A 26,057-nucleotide genomic window follows, 5' to 3' on the forward strand; every position below is an offset into this window, starting at 1 on the left:
AAAAATACAAAAAATTAGCCGGGCGTGGTGGCGGGCGCCTGTAGTCCCAGCTACTCGGAGAGGCTGAGGCAGGAGAATGGCGTGAACCCGGGAGGCGGAACTTGCAGTGAGCCGAGATTGAGCCACTGCACTCCAGCCTGGGTGAAAAAGCGAGACTCCGTCTCAAAAAAAAAAAAAAAAAAAAAAAAATTAAATGAATTAAATTCATATTAAATACATTAAATAAACCAAATGAATTTATATTTAATATGAATTAAATTCATTTAATTCATCCCATTCATTCCACTGAATAAATGGTTTATATTTTTGGTGTTGATAAATATTGGAGTTGTTCCAATTTGGCACTATTAAAAATAGCAATGCTATGAATATTCCACCACATATGTTGTCATACACCACACCACATTATACCATTATATTCACTCCCCACCCCCTGCTAAAATACTTTTTCAACAGACATGCATATGTTCAGCTTACATAGTGACAAATAGTTCTAATACATACGTTTGTGTATGTGTTATATACATATACTTTTTTCTCCTTTTCCAGGACTATATGGAACTCCATCTGTTCCACATTCTCATGAATAACTGAATACTTGTTATCATCAATATTTTTATTAGCTATTCTGGTGGATGAGTGATATCACATTGTGACTTAGATTTTCCAGATGAATAATGATGTTGACACATTTTCATATGCTTATTTGTATATTCTTTTTTTGTGAAATGCTTGTTGAAGTCTTTCGTCTATTCTTATATTGGGTTACCTATTTCTTTTTGCCAGTTTGGAGTTGTCTGTTTATATTCAGGACTGTGAAGGGTCTGAGACTTGCCCTATTTTAGAGGCAACTCCTCCCCCTCAAAGTCCAAACACTTCTGATCCCAATAATTTGGAATTTTGGATAAGGAATACCGAACCTGTACTTCTTTAAATACGTTAAAGCTGTCAATATCACTGTCTTTTAACTTTCAATGCTGACGTTGAGAAGTCAGGTGCCAATTTTATTCTTCCTCTCTTAAACAAATGTGCCTTCATTTTTTTGCCTCTTCTGACTGCACTTAAGATGTTCTCTTTGGATTTAACTAGTTTTACTATGACATGTCTGAGTAATAGTCTTTGTATTCAGTGTGATTGGGGTTCAAACACTTGTTCAGTGGTGTGATGTTTTTCATTTGTTTTGGAAACTTTCCTGCAATTTTCTCTTTATATATTGCTTTCATTCTTTTTTCTCCACTTTCTCACATTTGAAGTAGCCTAATTTCACAGGTGTTAGATGTTTTTTCATTATGTCCTATATGCATGTCTCTACTCATTTTGCGCTCCCTCTCTCTCTCTTCTTGATTTCTTTGTGCTTAAGCCTGGATATTTTCTATTTTCTTGATATTGGAAGATAGATACTAGTCTCTTTCAATTCACACATCTTCTCTTCTATTGTGCCCATTCTTCCATGAAATACATCTATTGAGTTGTTAATTTCAGTTATTGTATCTTTTTAGTTCTAGGGTTTCTATTTGATCCTTTGCAATATATTTCATTTAACAGTTGAAAATGCAACCTCAAATCTACTTTTTAGTTATATGTATCACAATTATTTTAAAGACTGAATGATAATTCCAACACCTGAATCATGTGTGTATGTGTTTTTTTTTTTTTTCTAGGTCTAGTTTCTTTTGGATGCCTGGCAATCTTACCGAATGCCAGGCAGTGTGCATACAAATTGGGGAGATGCTAGAGAATATCTTCATCTATATTTATCCTATCCTCTGAAAAAGAGACCTAAAATTGGGCAAATCACCTGTGTCCTATCGGAGACTGAGGAGTCTGGTTACATTCTCTTTAAGACCCTGTTCTAAGGCTGTGACTCTCTAGATGTCCCAACTGTGCTAATGTAGTATTTGCCTAGAGTTTAGGGCCTGTGACTTTTTGACTGGCTCTTAATTTTTCATCCAGTGCAGTCTATGAGTTTGGTAAAACCCTGAAAGGAACAATAAATAGTACTGGAATTTACATTTTGGTGCTTCCCTACTCTCACGGATCTTGGCTCCTTAATTGTGGCTTCTTTCATGCCCTCAAACTCCAATTTGTTGTCTCCTTATCTACAGAAGATTCCTCAAAGTTCTTTTGGCTTCTCTGTACGATAGTATCAACCCTGAACCTGAAGTCTCAACCAGAATTGGCAAATGTCCTAAGATCACCTAAGTATGTAAGCTCACCTTTCTTTAGTTCCTTTTTCACCAGGATCTTCACATCTCATGTCCTGGATATCCTGGCAGTTCTCTTATGTCTCTGAATACACACACATACACATATACATATACATACATATGCATGTTATTTTATCTGTCTTTTCTTGATCTCAATGGGAACGTTGGCTTGCTATAAGCTCTGTCATCATAGCCAAGGCATTTATGTTTTTCAGGTTCACTCAATCACTTTTTTGACTTTGCCAGTGAGCAATAAAGGCATTTAAAAATGTTTCTGGTAACTTAAATTCTAAACATATTTTGGGACATAAAAATGTTTTTCTGCTAAATTATCTCTAGATTATTTTGTCACCAAATAATAAATTCTTCACTTACAGCTGATTGTTCACATGCTGACATTGTCTATGTCTCATTTGCGTTATTTTTTTCTGTAGAAACATTACTACACATTCTCATAATAAGCACATCTTCCAATTTATGCTCAATCATCTGCTAGTTCCCCTTATAACTTTGCAAATTTACCTCAGCATTTTTCTTCTTCAGTGAATTTAGGATCCTTAAAATTTCAGGTGCTTCTCAATATATTCTCTTCTCAAACAATTTATAATAGGTCATCGGCATATCCCATTATTAAATACCCCTAGTCAGGGGGGTATACTACCCCATCTCTCCTTTAGGTTATTCCACTTAAACTCACAGTAATTCACACTTGGGCATTACTCAAACCATCATTTAAGACTCTAGTAAAAACATTTGGAAAGAAAAAAAGAGACATGCCATTTATACATATGTAGGGAGCTTTTGTATTCTCTGTCTACACAGTCTATGTATTTATTGACTTTCTTTCCACAAAACATGGGAAAAGCAGGGATAATTGCCAGTTTTTTTACCCTCTTCTTTATTTTCTGATATAAGCAGAAGAATCAAAGTTAATAGCATTCAATTTTTATATACATTATAAAATAATGTTAAGGTTAATTAAATAATTGGCCATGTTTCAATTAGTAATTTGTGTACATTTTCCCTACCTCTTCTCTATACTTTTACTTTCAAAATATTGCTATACTACTTTGTCTTGAATGTTTTAGTTAATTTCATAGAAAATAGGAAATTTAAATTCCTAGTTTCCTAGGTAATTTAAGTTCCTATTTTCCTAGGTAATTTCCTAGAAAATAACCTTCTTTTCTTTTTTTAGAAAGCTATGTTATTTATCTAATGCTGTATCACTGATCTCTAAAAATTTACTGCATTTTAACAACAATAATCATTTGCTATATTTCTTTAATGTTCTGGGCCAGGAATTTGGAAAAGGCTTGGCTAGGGAGTTCTACCTTGGGGGTCTCTAGAGAAATTGCAATTTGATACAGTCTGGGTCTGCATTCTTCTCTAGACTTGATTGGGGCTGGAGTCTACTTCAGGGTAAGTGGCTCACTCACAGAACTTGCAAATTGGTGTTGGCCACTGGTGGAGGTCTATCTCCACTTGGGTCTCGGGTCTCATATGGCCTGGGGTTCTGTGAAACACAGTGACTGTACTCTAAAGTCAAATATCTTGAAGAGAAATAAGAGTAACAGAGTAAGAGAGAGAGAGAAAGGGCTAGCTCTAGTTAGAAACTATATCTTTTTATGACCTAGTCTCAGAAGTCACATAGCATCACTTCTACCACATTCTATTCATTAGAAGGGAGTCACTAAGTATGACTCATATTCATTGGGAGATGAATTAGAATCTATGTTTCAATGGGACAAGTGTCAAAGAATTTGTAGATATATTTTAGAAGCACCACAACAGCCAGATGTGCCTTAAACTCAAATTATAATTTATTCAATTATGGAAACTGGGAAGATGAAATTAATCTGGTTCCTGCTGTTGCTATGAATAACATCTTACTGAATGAATTTTTTGTGAGATATTGAGTATATAACTAAGTTCTTTTTAATATTTTCCTATATTTTTCAAAAGTCTTAATAACCTTACTAAGCATATTTCATAACATTTTCATTAGAAAGAACTGCTGCCTACAAGAATTCAGAAAACCAATTATTTCACATCAAAATTTGTAAAAGGAAAATAGATAAAATACTGTCCACAAAATCAGACTCTGTGCTTAAAGAAATTAAGAAATGTATTCTACATATAACAATAGGGAAAATTTAAAACTCCAAAAAGACAAAAGGAGGTTCTATGTGAAAAGCCATTAAAATTAAAATATCATTAGGATCAAATTTGAATACTAGCCCTTTCCAGTTTATCAGTAAAATATTTTTATGGAACAGAAAAAATGTGATGCAACACAGAGAAAATAACTGTAACTGCTAGCCTGGTACCCAAATTAAGTGAAAGGTACTCTCCATAGGCAAGTCAAAGGGAGACAGCCTCCTTATAATTTCTAGTGAAAAAAGTTTGGCTCTCTCCCACCTCCTGCAAATGACCAAGTGGAAGAAAATGAAATAATCAATTAATATCCTTTCTATTTAAAGATGTCTTACAAATTAATGAAAATAACTCAGTAGAGTAGTCTAATAGGCACAAAGGCAGAAAATAGCTAGTGAAAATTCACAAAACACATACAATGGAGTAATATGCACAAAAATATGTGCCTTTCAGTATTAAGAAAATATATAAATCAGTGAAATTAAATTTTTATCTGTTAGATTGGTCAAGGTGAAAAAAATCAGGTATTACTAGAGTTAATATTCAGGTGGATAGCTTCAAGTGGTTGAATCTGTGTGCCTGCTGTGCAGCCATCCTATCTGGGTATATATAACCTGAATCCCCACCTACAACTATTACCTCAGACACATTATCTAATTCTTTGTGTTTCACTTTCCTCATCTGTAAAGTTAAGATAATAACAGAATCGACTTAATAGAGGTGCAGTGATGATTAAATAAAAATTCACCTATGGCACTTAATGGAATTTGATATTCAGTACTACTGTTATTATTTGCAATTTAGTTATTATTTTCACCATTACTTTCATAGTTATTGTTATGTTCAGGGTCAAATGGACTGTCCCTCTTATATATTACTGGTAGGAGTATAAACTTGCTCTGCATTTTTGAAAAGCAACATAACAACATATTAAGTTCTTTAAAAATGTTCATGCTCCTTGGTCAAATAATTATGTGACTGTATTCTAAAGAAATAGCTAGAGTGGTAAACTAAATTTTATGCACATAAATATGTGTTTTTTTTTTTTTTGGAGACAGTGTCTCGCTCTGTCACCAAGGTTGGAGTGCAGTGGCACCATCTCAGCTCGCTGCTGCAACCTCCGCCTCCTGGGTTCAAGCAATTCTCCTGCCTCAGCCTCCCGAGTAGCTGGGACTATAAGCACATGGCTATTTTTTTTTTTTTTTTTTTTGTATTTTAGTAGAGACAGAGTTTCACCATGTTGCCCAGGCTGGTCTCGAACTCCTGAGCTCAGGCAAACCGCTTGCCTCAGTCTCCCTAATTGCTAGGATTACAGGCGTGAGCCACCACGCCTGGCCATAAATATGTTCATTACAGTATATCTAAGAGCTAAAATTAGAGATAACCTGAATTTTTGCCATTAAAGTAATCCTATTATACTCAATCCCATGCCAGAATATTATGACTCATTAGATATTAGTCATCAGGCATATTTTAAAGCTATATATTAGTCATTAGACATATTTTAAAATTATGAACAATACATAACAATTGCACATATAGCTGCCCAGATTTACATCTCTGCTTTATCTAGTAATTAATATATAGCTACTGAGGAGAGTGATTAAATTTATCAGACCTGCAGTGGTTATCTTTGAGTGAAAGTCTTAAAAGATTTTAATAATTTTCTAACTTCCAGTTTTAAAAAAATTTACACAGATAGTATTTATATGATTAAAAATATTATAAACCATATTACAGTGAAAGATTTACTAGAAATTATGGGTTTAATGATAAATCAAAATGTGCAGTTGGCACTGTAGTTACCAGGAAATAAACTAATGTTTTAATATTTATTTTAATATTTATTAATTATTTACCAGGTATTGAGGTAGGTGGATTGTCATATTTAACTTGTTTAAATGGTGATTGTATCCTTTTCAACTACCACCCTCTTCCCCACCCCACACATTACAAAAAGAGAAACAAAGAAACAAAGTCTTGATCAGTTTAAGGGATGTTAAATACAGAAGAATTAATTCTCAATTGTTTTATTGTCAATAGTTGTGATACTGGCATTGAGAAAAATTGCAAGTTTTTATCTGAAGACTAACAATCATTTTGTCCCTCATCTGTATGAAATGGAGATGTATGGATATAGATATATCAGAGTGGGTATCTGCCTAGATCGGTATTTTTGAAGAAAGATTTTGACAGAACCCAATACGTCAAATCTAAGAAGAACAAGGCAGGCATCAGACTGCATTGTCTTGAATTTAAAGTATCTAGGTAAATTAATGTCACATATCTGGGTCAATCTGAATAGGAAGGGTGGTGGTACTCAGAGTGGTACCAAAGAAATAAGAGGTTGAGGCTATTTAGGAAAATGAAGTAAATAAATTTTGGTATGCTATAAACAAATCATGGCAATTTAGGTTAGTTAAGATTAAATTATATAAGTTGATAATAAACATAGATAAAGAGAAGTATTTCCCAATGCTTCCTCAAAGACTCTTTTATTTTCTTTGGTATCTTCAGCATAAAGTGTGAAGAGTTCTACTTGAAGTCCTTCTACTACTTCAGTAAAATCATTGTTTTAGATATATTGAGCAAATGCAAAACTTATAATCTATTCTGTCTAAAAGTTTATTCTGTAAAGTACATCACCTCTAGTTTGATTTTATTTATTCCATAAGAATTCATTATGTTCTTAAGATAGTCATGGAAATGTGCTATATATCTTGCATGCCACAAACTTACAAAGGAAGGTGTAAAGTTACAAGGAGAAAGTGATTAGGAAAAGATTATTAGGTTGCTTAGATAAGGGTCTTGAGGGACTGAACAGGAGTTTATGATGGAAGGAAGTGGGCATAAAATGCAGTCACTGTTTTCAAGGCAGAAATTCATACAGAAACAATAACTGAAAGTAAGAGGTAGAAAAGATGTACAAATATAACTAAATAAACTGATTTAAATATTAGTAAATTAAGATGCATTGTTATTTATTGAGGCCAGGAATCAGATTGGAAACTTAAGTCTAAAAAGTTTAAATTATACCCAATTTAATTTCTCTGAATCATCTTCCTAAGAAATAACATACATAAGAGAAATGTACATTTCTCCGTTTCCATTAGATAAAAACCATTAATCCCTGTCATCTGGCTAAAATTTTGTCAATAAACTGTGTCAGTAAAATCACTACCTCAAAACAAGCTCTAAATAAAAAGCTTTTATAGGTAAAAACTTTCACTTTAAACAGGGGCTATTTGTCTCTGGTTTAATGTATAATCATTAAAAAGTACTTAATATGCATACAAATGCATTTTCTTGTTAGTATTTCCTTTGTCATTGTTCCGAATGAGTAAACATACCAGAGCTAAATGATGCTGTTTTCTTGATCTAATATTCTATCCAACAGACATTTAATAACAAAATTAAATTTTTAGGTGGCTATAAAAAATCAGGCAGTGTTGGCATGCAAAAAGAAACTTCTAACAAAGTGCCAATTTTACTCTAAAAAATAACCTAAATTACAATATTTAAAAATTTTGTTTAATTTATACATGATACGAAGTATCCTGTATAGGTATATATGTATATGCGTGTGTATGTATCTGGATAATGTATATTATGAAGGGAAAAAATAATAAAGTCTGGTTTAAAAAGCTAAAACGAAAAAATTAAGAGACTTTTATCTAATTTTAGCAAATTTAGATTGGATAATTTATATATAGAGAGACTAATATAATATGGGACAGTAATAGAGAATAAAGTTCCATTTTATATATGTAAAAATAAGGTAAGAGGAATTGGAATTAAGTTATTATTTTGAGATTTCTTCTTCAATTCTATACTATATGAAACAACCTTTTCAGCTCTGAAATTGAATAACTCAGTATTAAACAAAAAACAAGTTTTTTCTGTTATGAATGAGCAAATTTAAAATTCAGTATATCCAAGATACAATTAAAGACATCACAATTTTTAAAAACCTGTAAGTGGTGAGTTTAACAAACATGAAATACAATTGCTACAGAGAAGTCAGGAAGAGTTCTTGCTCTTGGGTCAGGTGGCGTTAACAGAATTTTCTCACTGAATAAGTCAACTCCTGCAGTTAAAAAATTGCTCCTTACATATGCTTATATGTTTTATTTTGTACAATAATCTAATTTAAATAAAACCCACAATTGCCTGTAGAGTGTCTTCAAACACTATTCTATTTTTAATACCCCATAAGTCTCTAGAACAGTCACATGTCAGTTAATGAAGGGGATAGGCTCCAAGAAATGTATTAGGTGATTTTGTCATTGTGCCAACATTAAAGGGGACTTACACAAACCTAGATGGTAGAGCTTACTACACACCTAGGCTATATGGTATAGCCTATTGCTCCTAGGCTACAAACCTGTACAGCCATGTTCCTGTGCTGAATACTGTAGGTAACTGTAACACAATTATAAATATTTGTGTATCTATATTAACATATCTGAGGAAAGAAAAGGTACAGGAAAAAATGGTATTATAATCTTATGGGACCATCATCATATGGGAGGGCCATCATTGTCCAAAATACAATTATGTGTCACATGACTATATATATTTTGAAATAAATAATAGTAATAGTATGGGAGATAATATTGAAAAAAGACCATAAAACAATTTCAATAGAGAAATAAGCTCAGAACAGGTTCATACTCAACCCTTCATATTTTACTCTTTAATAGATCTTATATCCTGCAACACGGGTAAAATATTTTAAATTATAGGTATACTCATTTTATTCCCTTGTTGAAAAGCATTCAGTAGATTCCAACGGGCCCTAAGAGAAATATAACCTCATTAGCATGTCATTAACTAACTTCAACAAACTGGATAAAAGCAATCTTCTTAGTCTTCATGTTATTACTACTATTCACTCTTAATTACCTTGTCTTCTAGACCAGTGATTCTCAACTCAGGATGATTTTACCTCCTAGGGGACAGTTAGAAAAGACTGAAGATATTTGGTTGTTGTAATTCAGAAATGCTACCAGTATCTATGGATAGAGGCCAGGAATATTGCTAAACATCAAGCCTATAATGTATAGGAACGTCTCTCTTCCTACCCCAACAATGAATTATCTGTTCCAAAACACCAATAGTGCTGAGGTTGAGAAATGCGGTTCTAGACAAACATTCCTAATCATTTTTAATATGATCTTTCCCATATAGTTCTTTTGCCTTAACATTTCTTTCTTCCCATTTCTCTTTGTCAAAATTACACTTTTCTTTCAATTCTCAATTCAAATGCTCCTTTTTGCATGAAAACTTCAATTCAATGTGATTGGTAAAATTCAGTTAAGATCAAATAATATTTTTGGGTTCAATATGCTCAGTAAGACTCTATGATATTAGTAATTATAATCAGATACATACAGCAAAATATACCTTATATGTAAATTATAAAACATAATAATAACATGCATCTGAAAATCTGCCATCCCAACTTGAAAACAGAATATTGCCAACCCCTTTACATCTACTCATATATTTTTGTCCTTATTCTACTCTACCTCCCTCCAAACTAATCACTATCCTGAAATTTGTGTTTCGAATCCTTTGCTGTTTCGAAAAGCATATTTATATGCCTATATTCACATGGAATATATATTTTGTTTTCGAACCTTAGATAAAATGTCGTCATATTTTATGTAGTCTTTTGCAATTTGCCCTATTCATTCATTATTGTTTGTAAAATTCATCTAGATTGTTGCTTGCAACCATAGTAACTATATTTCCGTGTCACTTAGTATTCCACATTGTAAATAAATAAGAATTTTATATATTCATTCTACGAACATTTAAATGGTACTTCTTTTGTGGCTATTAAAAGCAATTATGGCAAGAAAACATTCTAGTATATATGTACTAATGCACAGGGGCAAGGCTTTCTTTAGAATGTCAATAAAACAAAATAAAAAAACTATTTGGTAAATATTTATGTAAATGTTCAATTTTATTAGGTTTTTGCCAAACTTTTCCCCAACTGTTTGAACAATTTATACTCCAAACTTTTTCCCAACTGTTTAAACAATTTATACTCCTACATAGCAGATATAAATGTTCTTGCTGATTCACATCTTCACTGTCACTTGCTATAACATTTTGTATATAAATTATTGTAAACTATAGGTAGTAGAATTTTAATTTATTACAACAACTTTACTTTGTAAATGGCAAGTTTAGTTCAATTATATTCATTGTGGTTACTGATATGTTTGAAATTTTAAAATTATCACCGATCACTTTACTTGCTTTCTTATGCTATAATTTTTATTTCCATCTTTCTAAAATCTATAGTTTTTTCGGATGCAATTTTAAATTTATTTTGGTTTTCTTCTATTGTTACCACCTCTACTATAGGTTATCCTTGAAGATTTACTATGCCCACTTAACATAGTAAAAAATTAATTCCTTAACGCTAAAATAATATAAGGATCTGAGAATATTTTAATTCTCGTTTTATGGTTTACATGTTGTTATTATCCAATAAACTTTTATTTCTTTTTAGTTACACAGATTACACATTGTTACTAATGTATGCATGCAATGTTTATTACTTTCTTTCATCAGTATTATTTCATCTATGTTTTTTTCTAGGAATCTTTTCTTTCTTCCTGTACTACATGTCTCAGAAAGTTGTGAAGAACTGTTAAGTGAATGGTCAACTGCATCACTTTTTATACTTTTTTTTCTTTTCATCCTAACCTTGGAAAGAGTTTTGCTGGGTAATTCTAGGTTGAGTTATTTTCTTTTGGCATTTGAATGTATGCCACTGTCTTCTTGACTCTCCAGTGACTATGGAAGTTTCCTGTGAAATTGTACATACTGAGTCTTTTCTATCTGTTGGTTTGGAAAAATCCTCTCTTTGGTATACAGCAGTTACTATAAAATAAGTGTGTGTGTGTGTGTGTACGCACGCCCCTAGTTTATGCTGATTTGAATATATTGAGCTTCCTCTACATGTGGCTTCATATTTTTACTTCTAGATAATTATCAATAAGTATACTTTGCACTTTGCATACTCTTTCCCCCATTTTCTCAGTCTACTCCTTCTGGGACTCCAATTGTATTACATTACATCATTTTGTACTATTTTCTGTATCTCGTAACCTTTCATATTTCCTATTTTTTTTACTCTCTATACTGCAATTTGCAGATTTACTATCTGAAAATCTATCTTTTTGTTCACAAAATATTTCTTCAACCAATCCTAACCTGCTATTCAATCTAATTGTCATGATTACATTTTATTCTTACTATTACATTTCTAAGGTTCTATTTCTCGGCTCTTCTTGGTTCCTTTTCATAGTCACTTGATGTCTGCTCAATTCTGTGATTCCATTTTTTCCTTTTTAAAGATATCCTGTATTGAAGTTTTAAAAGATATCCTATTTTAAGATTATGTATCTTAATTTCATAATTTCAGTATCTGAAATCCTGGAGATTAATCTATTGTTTAGAGCTGATTCTCATTCATGATAATCTGTTTCAATCTGTTAGTGATCTTTGCTCCTAAACTTCTATTTGCATGATAGCCACCTGTGAAAATAGCTGGGTGCCTAAATGCAGTATGTTTCCTCTAGAGGATATATATATTTGCTTATGCAGGGAGCTGTGTATGTATGTGTATCATTTTGTCCATATCCAAGTGCAGTATTTTAACGCGGGAGCTTCAGATTCAATTTGCTCACCTTGCCCTTGAACTAAGGTTTGGTCTCTGCTTTTCACACATGCTCACCACTCAAAACTCTAGTTTTAGCTCACTGTTTTACTGATCATTTGGAGATATCCTTACTGAATGCGATGTCAAAATATTCAATAAAAATTGTACCTTATTGCTTATCTATTTCTTTAGTAGTAAGAAGAATCTCTGGAATATTTTGTCTTCCAAAAGTAACCATTCCACGAGTTTTTTTTTTAAATCTCTACATGTTACTTGTTAAAATCGGTATCAGAAATACGTGTATTATATATCTATTCTAGGTTGTAAAATTCTGCTTTTCTTATGGCAGTATAGATCATTAATATTTTCATTTAAATTTTACATAATGCTAAGTCTTTCCCTAGGTTTCCATCAAATATCTGATAATAGCATGATCAACAAAATGTTTGTTGAAGGATGAGTATGTGAAAATACATAATATCAGACTTCTGTGTTAACATCACATTTTATATAAATACTGACTGTTCGGTCCAAATTTTGTTTCTATCTTTATATTATGTTACTACTAAATCACAGTAAGTGTAATTCAGGACACATGATTTCTAAAATGAATATTTATAAGGAATACTTTAAACTACAGATATAATTTAATAATGCAAAGGACATGCATGTAATTAGAATATATACAAAATATTATGCCTTCTATTGTCTTAGAAATTTGCATAGTAGGGGTAAAAACAACAGGTTTATTTTTTAGTCCTTTGGGAATAATTTCTTTTTCTGCATAGTGATTTAAATAATCTTTTTCTTTACTTACAGGATATATGTATTTATGGATCTGATTTTATTAATTTCGCAGTGAATAAAATGAGTTCTGAATTTCACACTACTGTCTCATTTTAGAATTGGACATTTTTGCTATTATCTGTTTGCTTATGTATTTTGCTTTAATTTTCCTACTCTTCCACCATCCTTTGAGAGAATCTTGCATTCTTAAGCTGGATTTATTTACCAGATCTTCAATATCTATTCTTTATCCTTGGCTTTCATACCATTTTATCTCTTCATACTTTCCTAGAAGATTTTCTTCCACATGACAGATCCAGTTTGTACAGTAATAACAGGTTTTTGTTTCCTGTTCTATAGCAAGCTTTTAACGGATGTTCTGAGTTGTTTCCAATATTGTTTTTCTGGCTTTCTTGATAAAATATTTTCAGTGACAGCCTTTTATTCCTGAGTCTTCAAGTAGATGTTCCTTTTCCTTGATTCTTCAGTATCCTTTTAATGGTATCATTCTGTTATTATGACTACCTAGCCTTAGGCAAGTTAACAAATTTTCTGCCTCAATTCCCTTGCAAAAGGGTAGTAATTACACTGTCTATTTTACAAATTTGTTATGAGGAATAAATGAGTTAAATACACAAAATTAATTTAGAATTGTGTTTGGAACATATTAAATGTGCACTTAAATTAGCACTTGATTTTTTTAATTGTTTTATTCTTTATGCATCTTTGATTAAGGCTGATGATAACCTATAGAGAGGCTTTTTATAATATCTCCTACTTTCTCTACTTTTTTTTTTACTTGTTGGTCAAATAATCTTTTCAATTAAAACCTGGAAAACAGGCTGATATTCCATGGTCTTAGGTCAATTCCCATTGCTCAGGACACATGCATCTGGTACGTACAGCTTTACTGAACAGAGGTGGAATCTTCCTTATGCCCACAGTCTTCTTTTCTGATGCATTAAATCAATGGCAAAGCTACAATCTCCACTGTGGATTATAATAAGGTCTATTTCTGCTGCTTCCATGATATGTAGTCAACAGACTTAGGGAGAAGGACGGGGGTTCTGGCAACTCTTGATTTCAACTAAAGAAGAGAGTTATAAATTAAATGTTGTTGTTAATAGCTAGTGTTGTTTACATTGTAAGAAATTTACTAAAATTGTAGTATGTTAGGTTGATAGTGGTATGGTTGTAATTCTGCAAAAAAGATACAAAACTAAAGTAGAAATCTGTTATTAGTCTTAGATAATTTAAGCAATAAGGCTATTAAATCATTAATTCAGACCAATTGGATTTTTTTTCAGAAACTTAAATACATTGTCTATATTGAAATAAAGGGATGAAATTTGAAACTTCGATTTCATTTTGTCTTGTTGATGTCTAGATTTAAGGACAAAAAACAATTTAAAGATGAATTAGAAGGAAAATTTCTACAGAGACTATGTAAGAGAAGAGAAATAACAGTAGCTAAATAATGGATAATAGGGCAAAATATGTATGAATTATGATTAAGCAACTTACCAAGAGATTCAATGTATATATAAAATCCAAGTAGTATTGATTTACTTCTCAACATATTGTTGCAGCAGACACGGACTAGCTGTTCATTAAACCTGTCACCTTTCTCCTGCCTTCCTTGTGATTAGATGTGGCCATAGTATTGCACTCTAGTGCAAACAGGGCAGAAATGGAACAGTTTAGTAGAATAGTTGGTCCTCCATATCCATGGCTTTTGCATCTATGCAGTCAATCAACCATGGATTGAAATATTTGAACAAAAAATACACGGTTGCATCTGTACCAAATATGTATAGACTCTTTAACTCTTGCCCTTATTCTCTAAAATATTACAGTATAACCACTATTTACATAGCATTTACCTTGTTATAGGTAGTATAAGTAGGCTGAAGATGACTTAAAATATACAGGAGAATGTGCACAGGTTATATGCAAATATTAAACCATTTTATATAAGGGACTTGAGCATCTGTGCATCTCGGTGTCTGCAGGGAGTCCTCCAGTTCCCCACAGATACCAGGGGATGGCATATAAATCCCTTACATGAGCAAATTTATCAACTGCTGCCGGGATGTTGACACCTGAGGCAACTTCCGAAGTCATGTGTTGATGCTAAGCCTTCATTATTCTTGGTGTCTCTGATAGAGTGTTTAGACAGAGCTCCTCTATCCCACCACAGGGGCAAGAAATAAAATCAGTTGTGTTAAGCCATAGGAATTTCTGGTTTCATCTGCTTCATTTTATTTTATTTTATTTTATTATTATACTTTAAGTTCTAGGGTACATGTGCACAATGTGCAGGTTTGTTACATATTTATACATGTGCCATGTTGGTGTGCTGCACCCAGTAACTCGTCATTTACATTAGGCATATCTCCTAATGCTATGCCTCCCCACTCCCCCCACCCCATGACAGGCCCTGATGTGTGATGTTCCCTTTCCTGTGTCCAAGTGTTCTCATTGTTCAATTCCCACGTATGAGTGAGAACATGCAGTGTTTGGCTTTTTGTTCTTGTGATAGTTTGCTGAGAATGATGGTTTCCTGCTTCATCCACATCCCTACAAAGGACACGAACTCATCCTTTTTTATGGCTGCATAGTATTCCATGGTGTTTATGTGCCACATTTTCTTAATCCAGTCTATCATTGATGGACATTTGGGTTGGTTCCAAGTCTTTGCTATTGTGAATAGTGCCACAATAAACATACTTGTGCATGTGTCTTTATAGCAGCACGATTTATAATCCTTTGGATATATACCCAGTAATGGGATGGCTGGGTCAAATGGTATTTCTAGTTCTAGATCCTTGAGGAATCACCACACTGTCTTCCACAATGGTTGAACTACTTTACAGTCCCACCAACAGTGTAAAACTGTTCCTATTTCTCCACATCCTCTCCAGCACCTGTTGTTTCCTGACTTTTTAATGATGGCCATTTTAAGTGGTGTGAGATGGTATCTCCTTGTGGTTTTGATTTGCATTTCTCTGATGGCCAGTGATGATGAGCATTTTTTCATGTGTCTGTTGGCTGCATAAATGTCTTCTTTTGAGAAGTGTCTGTTCATATCCTTCGCCCACTTTTTGATGGGGTTGTTTTTTTCTTGTAAATTTGTTTGAGTTCTTTGTAGATTCTGGATATTAGCCCTTTGTCAAATGGTAGATTGCAAAAATTTTCTCCCATTCTGTAGGTTGCCTGTTCACTCTGATGCTAGTTTCTTTTGCTGTGCAGAAGCTCTTTAGTTTAATTAGATTCCATTTGTCAATTTTGGCTTTTGTTGCCATTGCTTTTGGTGTTTTAGACATGAAGTCCTTGCCCATGCCTATGTCCTGAATGGTATTGCCAAGGTTTTCTTCTAGGGTTTTTATGGTTTTAGGTCTAACATGTAAGTCTTTAATCTATCTTGAACTAATTTTTGTATAAGGTGTAAGGTAGGGATCCAGTTTCAGCTTTCTACATATGGCTAGCCAGTTTTCCCAGCACCATTTATTAAATAGGGAATCCTTTCCCCATTGCTTGTTTTTGTCAGGTTTGTCAAAGATCAGATGGTTGTAGATGTGTGGTGTTATTTCTGAGGACTCTGTTCTGTTTCATTTCTCTATATCTCTGTTTTGGTACCAGTAACATGCTGTTTTGGTTCCTGTAGCCTTGTAGTATAGTTTGAAGTCAGGTAGCATGATGCCTCCAGCTTTGTTCTTTTTGCTTAGGATTGTCTTGGCAATGTGGGTTCTTTTTTGGTTCCATATGAACTTCAAAGTAGTTTTTTCCAATTCTGTGAAGAAAGTCATTGGTAGCTTGAAGGGAATGGCATTGAATCTATAAATTACCTTGGGCAGTATGACCATTTTCACAATATTGATTCTTCTTATCCATGAGCATGGAATGTTCTTCCATTTGTTTGTGTCCTCTTTTATTTCCTTGAGCAGTGGTTTGTAGTTCTCCTTGAAGAGGTCCTTCACATCCCTTGTAAGTTGGATTCCTAGGTATTTTATTCTCTTTGAAGCAATTGTGAATGGGAGAACTCCCATTCAACTCATGATTTGGCTCTCTGTTTGTCTGTTATTGGTGTATAAGAATGCTTGTGATTTTTGCATATTCATTTTGTATCCTGAGACTTTGCTGAAGTTGCTTATGGGGTTTTCTAAATATACAATCATGTCATCTGCAAACAGGGACAATTTGACTTCCTCTTTTCCTAATTGAATACCCTTTATTTCTTTCTCCCGCCTGATTGCCCTGGCCAGATTTCCAACACTATCTTGAATAGGAGTGGTGAGAGAGGGCATCCCTGTCTTGTGCCAGTTTTCAAAGAGAATTCTAGTTTTTGCCCATTCAGTATGAGGTTGGCTGTGGGTTTGTCATAAATAGCTGTTATTATTTTGAGATATGTCCCATCAATACCTAATTTTTTGAGAGATTTTAGCATGAAGTGCTGTTGAATTTTGTCAAACGCCTTTTCTGCATCTATTGAGATAATCATGTGGTTTTTGTCTTTGGTTCTGTTTATATGCTGGATTACGTTTATTTTAGTATGTTGAACCAGCCTTGCATCCCTGGGATGAAGCCCATTTGATCATTGTGGATAAGCTTTTTGATGTGCTGCTGGATTAGGTTTGCCAGTATTTTATTGAGGATTTTTGCATCGATGTTCATCAGGGATATTGGTCTAAAATTCTCTTTTTCTGTTGTGCCTCTGCCAGGCTTTGGTATCAGGATGATGCTGGCCTCATAAAATGAGTTAGGGAGGATTCCCTCTTTTTCTATTGATTGGACTAGTTTCAGAAGGAATGGTACCAGCTTTTCCTTGTACCTCTGGTAGAATTCAGTTGTGAATCTGTCTGGTCCTGGAGTTTTTTTGGTTGGTAGGCTATTAATTATTGCCTCAATTTCAGAGCCCGTTACTGGTCTATTCTGAGATTCAACTTCTTCCTGGTTTAGTCTTGGGAGGGTGTATGTGTCCAGGAATTTTTCCATTTCTTCTAGATTTTCTAGTTTATTTGGGTAGAGGTGTTTATAGTATTCTCTGATGGTAGTTTGTATTTCTGTGGGATCGGTGGTGATATCCCCTTTATCATTTTTTTATTGCGTCTATTTGATTCTTCTCTCTTTTATTCTTTATTAGGCTTGCTAGCGTTCTATCAATTTTGTTGATCTTTTCACAAACCCAGCTCCTGGATTCATTGATGTTTTGAAGGGTTTTTTGTGGCTCTATTTCCTTCAGTTCTGTTCTGATCTTAGTTATTTCTTGCCTTCTGCTAGCTTCTGAATGTGTTTGCTCTTGCTTCTCTAGTTCTTTTAATTGTGATGTTAGGGTGTCAATTTTAGATCTTTCCTGCTTTCTCTCGTGGGCATGTAGTGCTATAAATTTCCCTCTACAGACTGCTTTAAATGTGTCCCAGAGATTCTGGTATGTTGTGTCTTTGTTCTCATTGGTTTCAAAGAACATTTTTATTTCTGCCTTCATTTCATTATGCACCCGGAAGTCACTATTCAGGAGCAGGTTGCTCAGTTTTGATGCAGTTGAGTGGTTTTGAGTGAGTTTCTTAATCCTGAGTTCTAGTTTGATTGTGACAGTTTGTTATAATTTCTGTTCTTTTGCATTTGCTGAGGAGTGCTTTACTTCCAACTATATGGTCAATTTTGGAATAAGTGCGATGTGGTGTTGAGAAGAATGAATATACATCTACTTCCTTTATTAAGAACTCTATATTATATGCATTTTAATGTTCATGATCCATTTATATGTTTTTGTAATACTAACATAGTGACATATTTTTCTGTATGTGACTATACCAAATTTTCTGCTACTTTCCAACTGCACACAAGGATCTAAAAATTAATAACCAAGTAGAGACTGCACAGTCATCATGTAAGGCTATGTAATTGAAAGGTTTTAAAAAAGTCAGTACTATCAAACTTTTGGTTACCAGTCTTGAAAAATGAAATAGAATCAGTAAAATGAAGCTCATTCCAGGAAAAAAGGAAAGAAGTCATGTTTTTAAAAACAAACATATATAAATCCTCTGTAATAGTTGTGAAAGCCAAATTATTGAGAGAGTTTGTTCTCCAGTTTTAAAACCTGATAAGAAAAATGTGGTAGAGTTAATATTTTTAGAATTTAAAATCTTCATAAGTTATCTTATTTTAAGGATGAGTTAAAGTCCTTGACTGTCCATATCAAGTCCTTCCCTTTTCAAAAACTCCAGGATAGATGAATTTAGACAGTGTTCCCACAGTTGGTGGTACTGACTGACAGGCATCTTCGTAAATATCCAGTTGGTATCTGATCTTCAGTACTGGAGGAGGGGCCTGGTGGAAGGTGACTGGATCATTGGGGCAGATTTGCACCTTGCTGTTCTTGTGACAGTGAGTTCGTTCTAATGAGATCTGGTTGTTGAAAAGTGTGTAGCACTTTCACTTCACTCTCTCTCTCTCTGTCCTCCCACCATGTGTAGATGTGCTTGCTTTCCCTTAGCCTTTCCACCATGATTTTAAGTTCACTGAGGCCTCCCCAGCCATGTCTCCCACATAGCATGTAGAACTGTGAATCAATTAAATATCTTTTGTTTATACATTCCCCTGTCTCAGGTAGTTCTTTATATCAATGTGAAAACAGACTAATGCAGTATTAACTCTTTCTTTCCTCAAATATCAAAGTTCAAATTTTGTAGGCCTCTAAGAAACATTATATAGCAGTGCAGCTGTAAAATGAGCAGGAAAGGTTGGGAAGGCAAACCTTAGGTAAACCTGTGCAGAGGTAAACCTGCTGAAGGCTTAGGTTTACTTCTACACAGGTGTTTTCTGTAGTATGGCACCAAATGGACACCTCAGTTACAGAAAGCTAACTCTCCAAGGTCAGCCTAAGTCCTGTCCATTGACACAAGTATCACATCAGGAACACATTTAACTTAAACTAGGTGTATTCAGGAATGAGTGGGTTTGGATGTAGATGTCAATCACTTCACAGTGAAAGATGAATTCAATTTAACGGTTTTGATGTCTCAGATGACATTTTTATCATAATTTTTCTCTTTTTGTTTTTTTGACAGCCTGCTACCACAGTGTTGATAACCTTCCTGGTTATCTCCTTATGTTAGGCAGTGAACTTCCTGACAGTAAGCAGCATCATTGCAGTGTATTCTTTTTAACAGAATTGCATCTATGTGGTAAAATAGGATATGCCTGTAGATATTTTTCTATCTTAAGTTTTATATATTATTTTAACAGATAACCTGCTTTGCTTGGAGAGAATCCATTTAAAATTATATTACTGCTGTAGATGCTTGTCTAATTAGGAAGAATCTTTGTGATATGTTTGTGTTTACATTGATAGCACCATTTTAACTTTAACCATAGACAAGGAATCAATGTCCTATTGTTGCCCAAAATGAATCTTAACATTTTGCTGGAGTTAAATTTTCCAAGTCACATTCAGGCAATGTGTATTTTTCAAAACCACTATCATGATAAACATTTCCTATTTTGAATTAATTTGCATGTTTTAAAATAGTTAATGATGTTAACTGTTTTGCTGATTCATTCCACGAAAATAAAAACTCTTAAAAAAGGCATTATTTGTATTAGGGTTTTGTATATAGGTGTGTGTGAATGTGTTTATTTTAATAAAACTATTTTGTAATTCACTTAATGGTCTTTAGCTTGAATTTTCAAAAGGTATGACTATTAGCAAATTGATAGGAAAGTAGATAACAATGAATTAAGGGTTACTGGCAGCCTAAGACACTGTTTATCTCTTTTAAGGTAGACAGAATTCAAATTGCCTTCATTAGCTGAGCAATGTGCTGTGGAAAATGTGCTGGGTACTTATCAAGAGGCTCTTTCATTTGCATTTTTGCTAAATAAACAAGCTGCTCTGTTGCCTAGCTCTTAAGAGCTCTGAATAGAAGAGAAAGAAAGTAATTCAGGTAAGTAAGCCAGGGGGCATTCCAGGACTAGATTAAAGAAAAAAAAAGTTTATCCATGAAGATGTCAGAATTGTGCCATGTGTATTTGTGATACAAAAAGATAGTCTCGCACACAGTTAGAATCGAGGATGTACAATGAATTAATTCTCCCCATAGCCACCAGTACCACAAGCAAAGATAGAGGCTGTTCTTTTGATAAATGATCAATACTTCAGCCTGACACTACTCTAGCTGCCCTGCTGTTGCTGGTTAAAAGTTTGAATTTCAATTAAGCAGTAAATCTTTATGGCATTACATCTCCAACAGTCAATTCATGTCTCCCTAATCTCTTGAAACTCTGAAACACTATTATTTTGCAGAGTCCTTTCCTTCAGGCTCATTCACCAGCAAAGTGTTCTTGTTAGACAGGTAAAGACATAGTTTCCTCCAAATAAAAACTCAAATATTAAATAATTGTTTTGTTTAGATTTTTTGGTCATTTGTCTATGTGTAAAGAATGTTATACTTCCAGAGTTGTTACGACACATATTTAACATACTCCGGAAGTAGACTGATGAATACTCTCAGCCAAAAGTGCATTGACTTGATTGTCCCCCTTAGGCCACGTTATATTTCAGAATTTCTCCCCACATATACATTTCTTGGAAAAATTTTTAAATCATACAAAACACATAAGCATTCTAAGCACTGATCACACTCAAATCAGTGTAAACATTATCATCTTTTGTCATAAAATCTCCCTGTAGATTTTTTTCCCAAAACATTTTCTTTATTTTCAGAGTGTTGGTTGATGCCTAAAAGCCAGGTAGTATTGTAATTCCAGCTACTCAGGAAGTTAAGGTAGGAGGATCGCTTCAGCCCAAGAGTTCAAGTCCAGCCTGGGCAAAATAGCGAGAACCCCATCTCTAAAAAAAAAAAAAGAAAGAAAAAAAACCTCAGCTAATAAAGTGTATAGCTAAAGAATTATGCAACCTTCTTCATGGAGGACTTCAATATTTTAAGACAAAATATAGGGAATTTGATAAACATATTTTCATACAAGGTTTTAATAATTTTAAATTTAAGAGGTCACAAAGCCAAGTTAACACATCTTCAAAACTATAGATTTACAACTGTTTTAATGATTAGATCCGTTATTGCAATAAAATAAAATTTTATCTTTTCAGAATATCAAAAGAAAATCTTTCCCCTGGAAGTAAATGCAGCCTGTGTCAGTAAAATTCTACCATTATAAGTGCTATTTTTAATCATTTAGAATGCAAGCATTTCTTATATTATTTAAAATAATTTTAAAATTGACTTGAAGAAGTCTGAATTATTTCACTAGAATCCCTGTGTGATTTTGAAAAAACAAAACAAACATATTTTATTTTAAATGATTTATGTGTCAAACTGGTATGCCCCAATTACCATGTTCCAGATATTTTATTATTAGATGCTCAGGTACAGAGTAGGTTAAACATGCATGCATAAAAAGCACTTCTACTTACAATGCTTACAGAACTGCAATATAAACTACATGGTAAAAACAAGTCTACACGTTTTTGAACAATAATTAGCCAGCATGTAAACATAAGTCTGTTTGCCTCCAAAGTTTTTGGTTTTTCATTCTATTATACTAAAATCTTCCACTAGTCTTCAAACCTGTTCTTAAAAATGTAATAATAATTTAACAATACAGCACATGCAAATATTAATAACCATTTGAAAAAATCATCTTACTACTATATACTTTATTTTATTTTGGAAAACATGAACAGTTATTTATTATATTTTTTCTTTGAAATTGATGTCATTTTAAATTTAACTCTACCTAATTTATCCTATCCACAACATGAGAAAACCCTGGGTATCCTAAAACTGCAAGGCTATTAATTACACTAATCCATCTAACTGAACCCTCTTATGAACAAACAAAGCTTAATGTCATGACTAGGCTTAACTCATCAAGGTGAAATTAAGAGTTATTATGTGATTAGTTGTCATTAAAGAAATGTACGCTTATAATTGAATAACATTCTACAATCAGAAGAAAATAAGTCTTCACAATAAAAACTGGGGATATGGCTATATAGAAATCTTATAATTCTATGATCCTATAACTGCAAATTTTTTAAAACACAGAATTGAAGTATGCATTGTTGACTAGGAAGAAACACGTGCCTCTTATATTAAGTAACTACTCACATATTAAGTAACTAAAAGTTATTGAGATTTTTGATTTTTACATAATTTTTGCATATCAGAATAATTGTAAGGGTTAGAAAACTGGTGGATAGTTAGGATAGAGTTGCAAAAAATGATCTTTGGTAAAAATTAAGATGTATTGAAAATATAATAAATTATATAGTCCCATCAGATTGGGAGACCAATGAAATGGATGAGAAACAAAAGAGAAGGAGCAAAAAATTACACATATATATATTATATATATAATATATATGATATATATTTTATATATCATATATATGATATATATTTTATATCATATATATTTTATATATTATATATTATATTATATATTATATATATATTATATATTATATATTATATATTTTATATATATATTTCATATATAATATATATATTCTCAATTTTAATTTTTTTTAAACAGAGGGAGTTTGTTTAAAAAACAGACCCAGGCTGGTATTGAAGTCCTGAGCTCAAGGGATCCTGTCTTGTCCTCTCACAGTGTTGGGATTACAGGTGTGAGCCACTGCGCCCGGCCTGCAAAAATTATGGACTAGAAAGGTAATAAGAGAATAGAAACTAGGCTGAGTGTGGTGGCTCATGCCTGTAATCCCAGCGCTTTGTGACTCCGAGGTGGGTGGATCACCTGAGGTCAGGAGTTAGAGACCAGCCTAACCAACATGGTGAAACCCCATCTCTACTAAAAGCACAAAAATTAGCTGGGCGTGGTGGCAGGCACTTGTAATTCCAGCTACTCAGGAGGCTGAGGTAGGAGAATTGCTTGAACTGAGGAAGTGGAGGTTGCAGTGAGCTGAAATTGTGCCACTGCACTCCAGCCTGGGCGACAAGAGCAAAACTTCATTTCAAAACAAACAAACAAAAAAGAATAGAAAATAATGTAGAAAAGATACAGTAGAAGCCAGACTACAGATGCTAATCAGGATTAAATTACAAGTAGAAACATTGGGATAAGGTGTAAAAAAAACAGCAGAATTTTCTTAATATGTATTTCATGACTTAAATACTGATTATAAAATATTTTAAGGAATCACATTGTGAAGAAGACAAAACTTACTTTAGAGTATTTATAGATACAGTATAAGGTTCTAATCTTTAATCAAAAGAACACATATATAACTATATTATCTAATGACCCACACAAATTCTCATCCTAAAATGCTATAAAATATGCTTACATATTGCTTTGTGATTTTAAAAGTAAATTTAGGATCTATACCTTAAGTTTGAAAATTGTTAAATCTCTTGGATATTCTGAAATAATAATATAAATATTTACACTGCAAAACAAACATGTACTTACCATCATGATTAGGATTTCCTAGTGTCCATGGCTCATCTGAGTCAAAATGGGTATCTCCTCCAATTCCTGGTCCAGGGAAGTAGGCATGTGCCAAAAATCCTCCCTCTCCATCAAAGGGAGAACTGTCCCCATGGAAACCAGATGCAAAAATAATGGTTATATCCACATCACGTTTGCCATTTTCTAATTCACTGTAGGGAACTTCTTCAAATGTCAGAGGAGTTACATTCTGCCACACATCAAAGGCACGGCGAATAGCTTTACGAGTCTCAGGGTCTCCTACTTTTGGAGTTACGTTCTTTATACTGAAAGTTAGAAAATATAATCATCAGTATTGTTATGTATAAGCTAACTTAGTACAGGTTTTGATTGATTCAGTTAAGTAAAATATTAGAGAAAATAGTCATATTAAATAGGAATAACACGTATTCGTTCCTCTTGTCTCTATTGTTAGATTTCACTACATTGCAATCATTTAATTTTCTTCAGGATAGTATTCATGTACCAAAGTTTTAAGTGAGAAGATCTCTGTAGAATGGTTAGCAGTAGGGTAATTGGATCAATCAGTTACTTTACCTTCTGGATAAGAAAGAGAAAGGCAGATTTGCCAAATGATCAAAGAGGCACAACAGTTTCAAGCTGAAATAAAAATTTCAATTTTTTCTAGTTATAATTTTTAGAGGCACACCATTGTATTTGCACACATCAATTTCAAACAATGTCTTTATGCTCTTCTTGATCTGTAAATATGAATTCAGCAGATACATAGTTATTTCTTAATTTTTAAAGAAATGATCAAATAACTACAATTTCTGATGTTCTATTGTTTCTTATTAATTCATTCTAGTTAAAAATGTGAGTAAACAGCTATTTAATACAAAGATTTCACAATTACATGAATTTAAAGAAGTAACTTGGACATTATGTGCTTTGTCCTGATGCTAATAACAAACAGATTAAATCGCTATAAATATTGTACTTGATTCATTTGGCACTAAATCAGATGTTTATTGTTTTTCTCAGTTTTTTTCTAAACAACAAAAATGGAACTAGTATTTGTATTTTTTTATATTATAGCACTATAAATTCAAAGCATGCATGTGAAAAAAATGGGTAAATTTCATAGGAGTCATAAATAAGTTTCAGATCCCTTCAACCAATAATGTCACATCTATGAACTTACACTAATGAAATTTTTTTTAAAAATTTCGATTTTTTTTTCTTTTTTAGAGATGGATCCGATTGTGTTGCCCTGACTGGCCATGAACTCTTGCACTCAAGCAATCCTCCCACCTTTGCCTTTCAAGGAGGTGGGATTTAGGAAGTAATCACCATGCCCAGCTGATAAATAAAATACTTAATTACAAAAAAGACGATACCATATTCAGGTGGATATATATTGAAATGCAATCATAAAAGAGAACCGAAACTGAAACAATTTAAAATGATGAAGTGATGGTTAAACTATGGCATCTCTAATGCATGTCATTATATAAATAGGATTCAAAATTATTTTGCCCTTTTAAGACTTTTTATCAGCATGGAAAAACTCGTAGGATTAACTTTCCAGTGGAAAAAAATAATATGCATATTATATCTTTAACCTGATTCTATGTCAATACAATTATAAACATTGGGCAGGAATTATATAAACTAATAATAGTATTAATTGAGCATTTACTATGAGCTAGATGAGCACTTCACATTATCTTATTTAACCTCCTGAGTAACTCAGTGAGATGGGTATTTATACCTATTTTACCAAAAGC

The 26,057-nt window shown here is 33.0% G+C and overlaps 1 protein-coding gene across 1 annotated transcript in view; it reads right to left on the bottom strand.

Annotated features, from left to right (window-relative positions):
• Positions 1-26,057, bottom strand: part of MMP16 (matrix metallopeptidase 16) — a 284,820-nt gene that overhangs the window by 105,430 nt on the left and 153,333 nt on the right. Inside the window, exon 4 of the mRNA XM_032759998.2 lies at positions 24,289-24,593. Coding sequence (XP_032615889.1) covers positions 24,289-24,593 — 305 coding nt within the window. The remainder of the gene's footprint in view (positions 1-24,288; positions 24,594-26,057) is intronic.

The sequence above is a fragment of the Hylobates moloch genome, unplaced genomic scaffold (assembly GCF_009828535.3).
Source record: "Hylobates moloch isolate HMO894 unplaced genomic scaffold, HMol_V3 SCAFFOLD_9, whole genome shotgun sequence".
Lineage (NCBI taxonomy): Eukaryota > Metazoa > Chordata > Mammalia > Primates > Hylobatidae > Hylobates > Hylobates moloch.